General features: G+C 39.9%; 1 protein-coding gene across 1 annotated transcript in view; it reads right to left on the minus strand.

The window, feature by feature from the left end:
* Nucleotides 1-13135, minus strand: part of ELP3 (elongator acetyltransferase complex subunit 3) — an 80468-nt gene that overhangs the window by 42215 nt on the left and 25118 nt on the right. The window contains exons 8-9 of the mRNA XM_006203196.4: nucleotides 8572-8733; nucleotides 5981-6107 (exon numbers count right to left, since the gene is read on the minus strand). Coding sequence (XP_006203258.1) covers nucleotides 5981-6107; nucleotides 8572-8733 — 289 coding nt within the window. The remainder of the gene's footprint in view (nucleotides 1-5980; nucleotides 6108-8571; nucleotides 8734-13135) is intronic.

Here is a 13135-nt window from a genome sequence, read left to right on the forward strand (position 1 = left end):
CCCTTCAAAATCACACTAAAGGAGAAATCAGTGATGGCAATAAATTTTTGAAGACAGAAAATGGATGGAAGATTGGTAAATGACTTTGCAAGTGAAGAAAACTGCAAACAAACTATCTGCAAAGGGGGCTGCCGAAGGGAGGGCAGCTCAGTCACACCAGGGTCCCAGCAAGGTTCGTGGTCAGGAGTACTGGGAACCGGGCAGGATGGAAGGGAGCACTGCTCAAGTCTGTTCATGGAGGGATTTATCCCTATTCCCTAGTCCTTGTACAGGTGGTCACCTGCCTGTCTGCTCCCTGGAGAAAGTAGAAAGCTGCTGGGTTTCCAGATTCCAGACACAAAGGAAGACGTGGGAGAGGATCAAAGCTGAAAACAGGGAGATTAAGTGAAAGTCAGCACAGTGACTGGTGGACTTCCCGCCCTGCTCCCTGGGTGTCAGCAGCCAATTTTCTGTGACCTACGCACACCACCCACCCACCAAGAAGAAGCTGGAGAGTCATCTCTGGATTAATCAAATGGCTCTACGTAAGAGTTCAAGACACTGACATTTGGAAATCCTCTAAAGAAAGGAGGGTTTATTACATGAAGATCCTTCAGTGAGGCTTATCAGCAGGTAGCCACAAAGAGCTTGCAATTTGGTTTTTCAGCCCCTCACTCGTAAAGTATGACCATTTGGCTAAGGATTACTGGAAACCTGGGGGGAAGTATAGAACGTGAAGGGTGGACCAAAACAGAAAGAGAAGAAGGCATTGCACAAAGAAAAATAAAACTTCAAACAAACTGTAATTCCTTCAGACAGACAAGATATATTACACTCATAAAACAAGAACAGGATGCTAGAGAAAAACAGAACAAGAATGTAAGAAGGACTCTTGGAAATTAAAACCGTAACAAAAACATCTAATAGGAAAGTTGAAAGGTAAAAGTGAGAAGATAGTAAGAAAGCAGAAAAAAAGATGAAAAACAGAAAAGATAAGAGTATTAGCTAATCAATCTGGAAGATCTAACGTTTGCTTAACAGAAGTGTTAGAACGAGAACATAGAAAATGAAAGAGGGAAAATTATCTAGCAGTACAAGGAAATTTCTCAGATGACAGGGTCCTTCAAAATACAGCACGATTAATTAAAAAACTCTTGCCAAGACATACCAGTGTGAAATTTCACAACATACGGGATGAAAAGACTTTCCTAACATATCCCAGAATTTTTAAAAAAAGGTTATATATGTTATAAAATGTAAAAATAAGGAATATAAGAGAGACAGCATAGCTTAGTGGTAGAGTGTGTGCTTAACATGCATGAGGCCCTAGGTTCAATCCCTAAAACCTCCATTAAAAAAGAAAATAAATAAAACTAATTACCTCCCTTCCCAAAAAGAATAAAAATTTTGAAGAAGGGAATATAGGTTAGGAGTAAGACCGACATCGTGCTTCTTAACAACAGTGTTAAGAGCTCCAAGACAATGATGCAGTGTTTAAAAAAAAATGAGGGAAAACGATTTTATAGAATTCTGTAAGTGTGAAGGTAGAACAGAGACATTTCTGAGCATGCAAAAGGCTGAGTTCACAGGATGAATGCTTTCCTAGAAAGCTGCTGGAGCGTGTGTGTCAGCGAGTGGGAGGAGGCGGCAGGGGCGCTGGAGCGTTTGTAAACGACCTGGATACACTCCAGGGAGAGGAAGGAAGCGGACTGCTGTTTCTCACTGCACGTCTGACAGTACAATTTGACTTTTTAAGTTATGCATGTATTGCTTTCATACAAATAAAAAATAACTGAAAGTGGAATGAAGTTTAAAGTTTTGTTTCCGTAAGATCAACCCTGACCTGGATTTCAGCATCATTCAGGTCATGCATAGTCATTCACAGTAAAACAGACTTCCCTTCATCTAAGAAAGGAAACACAGAAAGGAGCAACAGAAAGGGGGTTTTCCTAAGAGCCTGGTTCTCCTTGAGACTCACCACTGCCTTTAACAGTTACTTAACCTCATCAGGTCTCCTATCCTCGTCTGAGGAGGCTGCAACAGGTGGTCTTTTCTGATATAATTCTACACTTACCTGTATTCTATGACATTACCTTAATTAACAAGCCTTTATATTATATACATGTGTATATACATGTATTGTATGTAAATGTATTTACATGCAGTATATTGCATATGTGCAGTCAAATTGTAACAATTCTACTTAATAAAACTGAAAAATGAAAAATTAAAAGAAAAAAGAAATATGGAAGGTCCATATGTACATTTTCAAAAATAATAAAAATATTATATTAAAAACACCAAAAACAAAACAAAACAAAAAAACCCAAGCAAAGAAAGAAGTAACAATAAATACCTCTAACCATACCTGCCAAACCATAACTTGATCACATTGGCTTTTGGGAAAAACAGCTCAATGAGGGGTGGGTTGGGGAAGAACCGAGAGTCAAAGGGTAGCAGAACATTAACGGACTTTGAAAGATTTCTCATTACTGACAGGAGATTCTGGAGATAATTTTTCCTCAACAGAAACTGACATTCTTCAAACATTTTCAGCAACCTGAGCTTGGATATCCAGGAGCAGTCTAATTTTTAAAAGAACAAAATACCAAAACAGCTAAAAGTTATTTTGAGTAATTAATGAGTCCTACGTGAGGCTAGGTGGAAAGAGTGAAATTAATGCTCACAGGATCAATTCCTAAGATGTTAAACATCCTCCATCACAATCAGCACTTCCAGCTTTATAAGAAAAAGGAAAACTTCATTTCAAAAATAATCTGAGTTACTGGAAAATATAATAAATGCTGTTTATCACACACAGCTATGAGCACTGCACCTACCACGAGGTAAGAAAATGATTCTGCCACGAACCGACGCAAATGACCAGCGTGCTCTGAGCGATCCGGAACCGACCTAAACCACAAGCTGGGCGATCAAAGCCAACTTAACAACTAACACACGGAGGCACACAACCCTAGGGAACAGCATCTCGGTGGCTGGGCAGTGGCTTTATGGATCCGTGCCAGGAAAGGCTATCCTGTCCTCTACAGATAGAACATTTGTAGACTTCCACAGTTATATGAGCAGATCTCTTACCAAGCAACCCTTTTGTTCCTACGGAACAAAATACACTACGGGAACTGTATCTGTGGGTTGCTAATAATGTGACAATAAAATAAAGTAGGGAAAAAAGGTTTTAAAGTGTAAAATATATTGCCTGCTAATTCAGGAAAAGTTGTGAATTCCAAGTAGGCCCAAACAAGACTTCCAAAACAAAAACTAGTTTTGAAAATGTTTCTGTGAACTTTTAACTGAAATACCTCTTAGGTACAGAAAACTACACAAGACGTAAGTGTACATCTTGATAGGCGTTTACTAATCATGTAACCAGCACCTAGACATTCAAATCAAGAAAAACAACATTATCAAAGCCTCGGAAGCCCACAGCATGCCTGTTTCAAGTTGCAGTTCCACCCAAAGTTTTTGAACTTTACATGAACAGCACTGTACGTTAGGCAGTCTTCTGGATCTGGTTTCCTTTGCTCAATATTGTATTGAATAGTCAGCCATGTTGTTGCATGAAGTCATTAATTAAATCATTGTTTTACAGTATTCCATTGTTTGACTACACAACTTATTTCTGTATTCTACTGTTAATGGACACATGGGTCATTTCCACTCTGATGATAACAGTAATTTGTGTCCGTGTCCTTGGGTAAACATGTGTGTTCATTTCTGTTGGGTCTATACATAGGAGAATTGCTGGGTCATGATGTATGCGTATGTTCACTTTAAGTAGATACTGTCAAACAGTTTTCTAATATGATGTACCAATTTATATTCCCACCAGCAGTAAATGAGAGTTCCAGTTGCTCCATACTCTTACCAACAACTGATACTGTCTTTTTTCATTTTAGCTATTATTAGCTATTCTGGAGAGTATACAGTAGCCATGCACTGTAGTTTTAAATTTCATTTCTTTGAAGATTAGTGACTTTGAGAACCTTTAAATAGTTTTATTGACTACTTGAATATCCTATTTGTAAAGCACTTGTTCAAGTGTTTTTTGGCCCATTCTATTAGGTTGTCTGTCTTCTTAATTGATTTGTAAAAAAATATTTATTTTAAAGCAATCTATAAATTTTCAGAGAATTTTTCTCTAGAGAGAAAACAGGTTTCTTGTTTTAGCTCTATTTTGTTACTTATTTGCTGGCATGCAGTTAGAAAAGGCATATATGGTCTACTTATATTCCCTGGGGGTTTCTTTGAAAAGATTATAAACAAGCAGTTAAATCTTTTTATATGAAGGAGCTGTCTCCGCAATATTACTTTCAAACTATTCTTTATTTTGAAGACATTAAGGAAAATGAATAGTGAGACTCAGCAATTCGCTATTACTTGACATGTTTTTTCCAAGGGCACTTAGAGTTATAAATTTTGGCTATACCTAGGAACTGTACTAAGAAAAGTATGTTTCAGGCGTCTTTTAGGCTTGGAGTCTGAGCACCTGGCTAGTACTACTGAAGGGAAGATAGACTTGAAATCTATTACACAGCCAATATGGGGGATCAGTAACATCTGTGAATTAATGTTGTCTTATAAATAGGCCTTTAGTTATAATTCATTGGCTTAAAAATAATAAAAGAAAGATTATTAACTTCACAAATAAGGCATCATGAATACCACTGTTCTAATAAACACAGCAAAATAAAAGTATTTTTGTGGGTGAAATAACTTGATAAACATTTTTCATCCTCTACTGTAAAAGGATATCCCTAAGCCACTTGCCCTATCTGAGAATCTGCAGGAAAAAAGAATTTTGACCAATCTCATTTCCCAAGACAAAGCTAACATGGATCAAGCAAGTACGTGAGGGGTCAAAACAAAGAAACCAACCCCAGAGTTAGGTATTAAAATCCAAAGAACAAAAAGGCTGGGAGAAAACAGAATATTTTCCTTCACTGTTTAATTAAATCCTGGAAGAGAAAGGCAGTTCTAAGCTTAGAAGCATTGAAAGAAATTGTCACTAAATAAATAAGTAAGTAAATACTACAGGTTTAACAACAGAACCAAAGTAAAAGGATAAAGGTAGGTTGCGGAAAATAGTTTTAATATAAAAAACAACGAATCCACAATGTCCTTACCTAGAAAGTTCATCTAAGATTAAAAATATTATATCCAATAGAGCAATTGGTCAGAGGACAAAAACACATAATTCCAAAAAGATGAAAGACTCATACTTATTAAATACAAACCTGAAAAATGTATTACTTAAAATTACAAAATGCAAGTTGAAATGGCACTTTTATTCATCAAATTAACAAAGATAAAAGAACTATTTGGGGGAAAAGACAACCCTGCTGAAATGAGTATAAATTGTGACAACCCTCAGAAAAGCAACCAGGCCACATGGGAAGATTCTCAGAAGTGTTTACACCTTCACCTGATAATTCTACTCCAGGGAATTTATCCTGAAGAAATCATCTTAAATTCTGCAAAATGCTACAGGCATAAAATTGCTTACGTGCAGTCTACTTACAATATCAAAAACTGGTTTTAAAAAATTTGGAAGTGGTTAAGCAAAGTATGGCATATTTATTCAATGGAAATTAGGCAGGCATTTGAATATGTTAACATTTTCATTGACACCAGGCTATAAAATGAATAAATGCTTGTTTTAATGTTATGCAAAACAGCTATTAAAATAATTACCTATCATATATGCAAGTTTAAGTGTGTCTGCGCATATATACGTATAAACCACCTCATCCCCTTAAAAAGCCTAAGTGTAAAAAAATCCTGGGAGTGTATTAAAAAATTAGGGTTTTATTTGGTGACGGGGCCATGACTTTTCTTTCTCTATGTGTTTCTACTATTCTTTGAGGCTGTATTGCTTTAATAATGAGGGAAAAAAGTCAATAGTAAATAATCAGAAAGAGCAGAGGGTAGGAGCAGCACGCAGAGGAGATTCTAAGGTAGCTTGGCTTATGGCAGGACTTACTGTAAACTGTTCAATGTCTCTCTCTAGTCCCACGTTTGGCAGATCCGGCATCATATGAGCCACAACTTTGAAACCAGAATCTTTGGCCAGGTGAAATGACTCACATACTGCCTTCACCGTGTGGCCCCTGAGGAAAGAAAATTCACTGCCTGTTACACAAATAAATGGGCAACAAGCTTAGTACAAGGAACAGAGGGAAAACAATCTCTGAGACATGTAACAGCAGGTCCATAATGAAGAATGGCATGGTTGGGGGGAAAGGAAATCTTAGAATGTCATTTTTACATCTCCATCTCTGAGAAAGTCTGGAAAAAATAATTTTTACTTCTGACATATTTCTCAGAAATTCCCTTATGTACCTACTCAAAGTTCTGAACAGTAAATGAGGTAACAGGAGTTAATGAATGTCGAAATTATTTGGTTTAGCATCATTGACCAAAGTAAGCTTGCTAGTGTAAATATCTAAGTTAAAACGAGAATAAGGAGCTCAAAACTATGCAGAAGCAGCACCTTGTGATGCTCTTTCCTTTAAATATCTTTTTACAAGTAATTTTATTTGGAGAGAGAGAGGGAGAGAGAGAAAAAGGGAGAGATACACCTATACACAAAGCAGATTTCACTATGGTGGGTTGGAGGGTCCTAGAAAAAGAAGAGAGAATGACTTAGTGACAAGGCAAAATCATCTGGGGCCAGCTGGATAAATCATCTTAACATTCCAGTGCCACCTCCAAGTGAGCAGCAAACCCTAATAATAGTGGGGCTACTAAAGACTGAAGCCCTTGGTCAGTCCTTTCACCACCAAGACATTCCCATTCACCACAAAAAAGTCCTAGAAACCATGGGCTGCATCCCACTCTCTGAACGCTTCCATCCATTTCCCTGGCTTCACTCTCTAATCTTCTTCTGCTAATGACTTCTCAGTCTATAAGACTAGGCTAGGTCCCTCCTCTGATACCACTCCCTAAAAGCCAATTCTCTGAAGTTGCACCGTACAATACTGTAACCACTCGGCACACGTGGTTATTCAAGCTTATCTTTAAATTAATTAAAATGAAAACTTCAGTCCCTCAGTTGCACGACCCTTTGGACAGTGCAGGTGCAGAACATTTCAGTCATGGCAGAAGGTTCTGGTGGGCAGCCCTGCTCTAAAGCACACTTTCAACTGGTTGGTCCACAAGTACCTAAAACTCAGGTTACCCAAAATGAAACTCAGCTTTCCCCCAAGCCTCTCTACTTCCCATTCTTTCTCATCCTCGTTTCCACTCAGTCACCCAACACTTCTTCTCAGGACAGCATTTCCTTGCTTAAATGACTGCAACAGTCACTTAACTGGGCTTCCTGCCAGCTTGCTGGGCTTAGCCCATCCTCATACTGGGATCCCCATAAAGTGAAATTTCTAAAAGGCAGGTATGCTTTTATCACAGCTGAGCTTACAGCCTGTCCTTAGATTAAAGCTCACACTCGCTGGGCTGACTTCTAAGGCTCCTCATAATTCGGCCCCTTTGCTTACCTTCTCGTCCTCACCTCTTATCTCAGGCACCACGCCCTAACCGAACCGCCCCACCCCAATTCCCTAAATGCGCCTTGGGCTCCCATCCTCGGGAACTGGCCCGTTACTTTTCTTTCTTTCTGAAACAATCTTCGTCTTCCCCACCTGACAAACTCATACTCATCCTGTAAGTCTCAGTCTAGATGTCATTTTCTCCAGAAGGCTTCCCTGATCTTCAAGAGACTCTCCCCATCTCCCAGGGCCCTGCCAGCACAGCCCCGGGTTACTGCAGCAGCCCGGCCGTGTTCCGGGCTGAGCCTTCCCTCCAAGAAGGCATCCTGCTCGGGTTAACCTTTCTCAAGCCCGATTCCCTCAGTCTTCCCTCTGCTCAAAAAATATCTCACAGACCTCTATTATCTAAAGGAAAGAGTCCTCCATCCTTAGCCTGACATTCTTCTTGGTTGCTTCTAAGATGCTGACCCGTGCGTTTCCCTTTGCTTCCTTCTCTGAGCACAACCCTCCAGCATGTCTACCCAAATCCCATTAAAGTGAAGAAGCCGGTAAGGTCCAGCTCAACACACACCTACTCCCTGAAGCCGGTCTTTATTTCTAGAAAGAAGAGACTTCATTAGGCTCTATCCAGCCTTGTTCCTTTCCTTCCTTACACTCTCAAATATCTCAAAGTTTGGACCCATCACGTCACCAGCCTTTCACTAACCTGCCAAATGGTACTGGCTTCACAAAAACCAATCTCTTCAATCCCATCCCAGCTCCCTTCTTGTTGAGATCCTTTTCTTTGTTCTTACTCTCCCTGGCCTTCTCTCCTGCTTTCAATTACCGACCTTGAGCCCTGCCTTCTGCTTTCCATATGGGAAAGGCTATTCCGACAAGACTATGAAGAGAGATGAGCATGTTTATAGGCTACTGGGAAAAAGCCAGTAGAGGATGTCTGAAAGTCAAGGAAGGAGGAGAGGGAACTAACAGCACAGAGAATGACTGAAGAGGAGGAATATCTAGACCTCTCTCACAGGTGGGGAGGAGCACAGATCTAACCGGAGGGAGAAGAGGAAGGCTTGTGCAAGATCATTTGCCACCGTCTTACCGGTTGGTATCTCTGGCCACATCCTCATAGACGCTCTGCACTCCAATCTCCAGCCTTGTGCAGCCATAGGTCAACATGTCACTTAAATGCCGCTTCATGCAGTAGTCTGGTCTGGTCTCAATAGTAATTCCGATACATTTTGTGAGGCTCCTCTCAGAGTACCTGCAGAGCAAATCTAAACGTAAACAACCTGCCGCAGTGCTAGGACATCTGCTCTCATTTAGAGTACGTCTTCCCAGCTCTAACCCCGTGGTTAAGAGTATGGGCTATGCAGCCAGACTGCGTGAGTTCAAATCCTGGCTCTGCTGCCTCCTACCTATGCAAGCAGGAATGTCATTAACCTCTCTGTGCTTCGGTTTCATTATCTGCAAAATGAGGATAATAGTACCTACCTGTCGTGAGACTGACATGACAGAACGAGCGCACAGTAATGTACCACCATCATTATCATTATTATTCTCTGCCGTGTGCTGAGACCATAATTTTGAAAGCAGTGATTTCAACTGAAAACCCTATTTTTAAATTCCTAGCAACAATAGCTCGTGTAAGTGAAAACCATCTGCATTATTTATTTCCCACTCCATATTTTAGAGTCATATTAAATAAAAGAAAACAAAAGAAGGGGGAGAGGCATGTATAATGATCACAGAAATAATTTAGATGAAATGTCTTCTATATACACAAGTCTTTTCGCCAAGTCTATTAATCTGAGCGGTGACTTACAAAATTAGGCATCGTTTTTCTCCTTCACTAAAACCAGGTCTCAGAGCAGTGAGTACCATGTTAGATTCAAGCTGTTTTGAATTAATAGCCTTAATGCTGGGCCCAAATCTAGGAAAGTGAAAATGACTTGCTAAGGGGGGTGCTGATGTGACGGAACAGGAACCAGTATTTAGAGCGGCCCCTGTGGCCGAGCACTAGGCTGCACACCCCACACGTGGTGAACACTCCCATCAGCGCCATGAAGTGTGTCTCACTATCCCCATTTTACAGATAAAGAAGCTGAAGTTCCTGCAGCGATTAAATACTCTGTCCACGGGTACAGAGCTCATCAAATCAAAGTCAGGATTTGAAGGTGGGTCTGCCTGACTTCGGAATCCTTGCTCTGTGTTTCCCTTTGTCCCATGATTGCTTGGACGGTTCGGCGGGGGACATCAGCTCTGTCTATTCAACTCTCTAAGGTCCCAGAACGAAATCACTCTTCTCAGTGTGCCCTTCCCCAGCTTTCTCAATTCTTCGGGGTGGGGGAAGAGAGCCTTTTTTTTTTTTTGCCACTCAATTTCCTTCTTGCCAAAGAAGTTCATTGTTTCTTGACAAATAAAAATAATAAAATTTCCATAGTTTTGTAACTACTGCTTTCCTTTAAGTTCATTCATTCATAATTATCAATAAAAATTGACATCTTTAATTTTAGTGTTAGTAATAATTATTAAGAAGGTTCAGAATCACTGAACTGGAAGACTGGGGCTGAAGCCTTCTGCTCTAGACATTCAAGCGCGTTCACATAATACTGCAGTCCAAGGTGCCGTGTAGGACTGCCAGGGACAGCAAGAGCTAAAGGCAAACATTTCCACAGCTACTAAACCAGGAACCAAGACAAAAAAGGGGTCAGATCTTAGCAAATCTTGCCTCTGACAGGATACTAAACCACTTGGCTTCTCTGATAACAACTGGATCGCAAAGTCCCAGGCCTCTCAGATAGGCAGGTACCAAGGCACGCAAGAGAAGTGCAAATGCCACATGACACTGTAACTCGCCTTCCTGGAAGGTCAACTATTGTGCTTGGAGAAAACCAGTATTTTTAAAAATTAAAACACTATAGAGAAAGCAAACTGCACAAAGGTTGATTTAAAACAAACAAAGAGCAGAAGACTAAATATGTGTATTTAACAAGGTAAATGAGAACCTCTTACAATCAGCCATTCCAAAATCGTACCACAGACCTCTCTGTCAATTGGTATTTTTATAAAGCTCACAGTATTTCTTAAAAGGATGCCATTAAGTCAGCAAGCTTGTCAGCACAACAGGACCTTGCATTCCTGGGAGAGAACTAGGGGACAGACAACTGCACCGACGGGAATCTGTCTGGAGGAAGGAAATTCCCTAGCTAATGTCTCTACTGCACACATCACCAACGCCTGACCAAGGCTGATCAGGAAAGCTGCTGCGAGGATGCCAAGGTCTCTTTACAAGTGGTTAGAATACAGTATAAGACACAGAGGCAAACCTGGTTCTCAATAATTTAACTCCATTTCAAAAATATCTTTCCTCCGGGGGAAATGTCATTACCTTTTGTGGGAGCAGAAGTAGAGGAATAAAAAAATAACCTAAGTTTTTAAAAGCCAGTATTTGGTATTTACAAAAGGTTTTTTTTTTACCACCATCTTCCTTTCATAATTGTATTTTCATCTGAAAAGCAATTAAACACAAATTCTTATCATGAACAAAAACAATGGAGTGTTTTCTAAAAAACAGGGTATAAGTTCATCTTATACTTACACAAGAATAAGATCATTTTTTTAAAAAGGATTTTTTGGTTAATGCTATGTTTAGTCCTACGCATCACCGAACCTTGCCCCTTCATTTAACAGAGATGTAGAGCTATCAGTACGACTGTTTCTTCAATATGCAAATACGTGCATAAAGGCTTTCAACTAATCTAAGCAAAATATCCGAGCTGGCATTTTACAGCCTGCTCTACCCTTCCATGTCATTCAGAGAGCCATCCAACAGTGTGGCTCTCCTTCCAAACCTAGTCCAATTACCATACCTGCGGTGGGCGGGAGGGGGGCAGACTTGTTAAGTTGTTGGGCATTTAGGAAACGTACCAAACATTTTCCAACCCTGATCATAAGCTTCTAAGAGACAAAGTAAGGACCTGTAACCCAGGTCTTCTGATTCTAATTCCATTTCTCTTTTTGCGGCATATTAGGGTCACCTTAATTAAGCCTATACACCACTAGTGTGGGGCTATGTTGAATCCTACAGTCTTTCGTATGCCACAGAGCCACACCAACCATAAAAGATGCTAATGTTCTCTGTGAAGCATAACATATGCTAACAACATTTTTTTTTAAAACCAAGGGGGTAGGAGGGTGGGAAATGGGACAATAACTTGGGAATATAAACGCATATAAAACCTAAATGCTACTCAGCCTTCAAAACATAGCTCAATACATTTCTCCTCCTGTGACATCCTTGCAGCACCTCTCATAACTCTGTGCTCCCATTCCCAAAGTTCCCTGCCCATACTATGAATACAGATGGCCTCGTTATTTGTGGGTCTGTCTGTCTGTCCACCTAGACAGGAAACTCCTGGAAGGCAGTAGGCTCGTATACGTTTAGAGGTTAAGAGCTTTAGCACTAAAAACTCTCCTTCCATATAAAAAAAAATAAATAAATACGAAGAATGAATAAATGGATTAGGAGTAGCTGAGGACACAAAGGTCTCCCTTCACTCTCACAGCAGCCTCTAGATAATTCTACTGGTTCTTTCCTCTTGCAAACAGTTAAACCTAGAAGGTGCCTAACCCTAGGCTAGGAATTCTACAGAAAGTAAAATGACAATAGTTCTTGTCCCAGAGTTGCTCAAAAATCTAGCTGCAGGAATAACACATGCAGATTAAACCAATAACCACTTAAGAACAAAGAGCCAGAAGAGGTAGAAATTTAAATGGATATAAACTATTTCTTGGAAAGCTTGTTTCCAGTTCTGGAAGGAAGAAGGTGACCCATAAAAGTAACATCTTTATTATCACTTACTGTCTCCTCACACTAAGGCCCCAACCAGGGGGACACTGACGGAACACAGCACGCCGATGCTAAAGTCCCTTTATCATCTTCTGTAAACTGTTTTTGATTCACTACAAGAAGGCTGTGAGAATACTTCTGATTGCTGTTAATCTGCTGCAGTCCTCTCTAAACCTGTCATTAATTAAGTGGATGTATCTTACTTTATTTTTTTTATTCCCCTGTGCTATACAGTATAATCTTGTTCACCTATTCTACATATGCCTGTCAGTATCTACAAATTTTGAACTCCCAGTCTGTCCCATCCCACCCCTCTCCCACCTGGCAACCACAAGTTTGTATTCTATGTCTATGAGTCTGTTTCTGTTTTGTATTTATGTTCGTCTTTTTCTTTCTTTCTTTCTTTCTTTCTTTCTTTCTTTCTTTCTTTCTTTCTTTCTTTCTTTCTTTTTTTTTTTAAGATTCCACATATGAGCATTCTCATATGGTATTTTTCTTTCTTTTTCTGGCTTACTTCACTTAGAATGACATTCTCTAGGGACATCCATGTTGCTGCAAATGTCGTTGTGTTTTTATGGCTGAGTAGTATTCCACTGTATAGATATACCACCTCTTCTTTATCCAGTCATCTGTTGATGGACATTTAGGCTGTCTCCATGTCTTGGCTATTGTAAATAGTGCTGCTGTGAACATTGGGGTGCAGGTGTCTTTTTGAAGTAGGGTTCCCTCTGGTTATATGCCCAGACAATCCTGCTCATGGTTAAAGGTAAATATATGGTAAAGGTAGGAAATCATCCATGAACACAGCTACAAG

This window comes from Vicugna pacos, chromosome 31 (assembly GCF_048564905.1).
Source record: "Vicugna pacos chromosome 31, VicPac4, whole genome shotgun sequence".
Lineage (NCBI taxonomy): Eukaryota > Metazoa > Chordata > Mammalia > Artiodactyla > Camelidae > Vicugna > Vicugna pacos.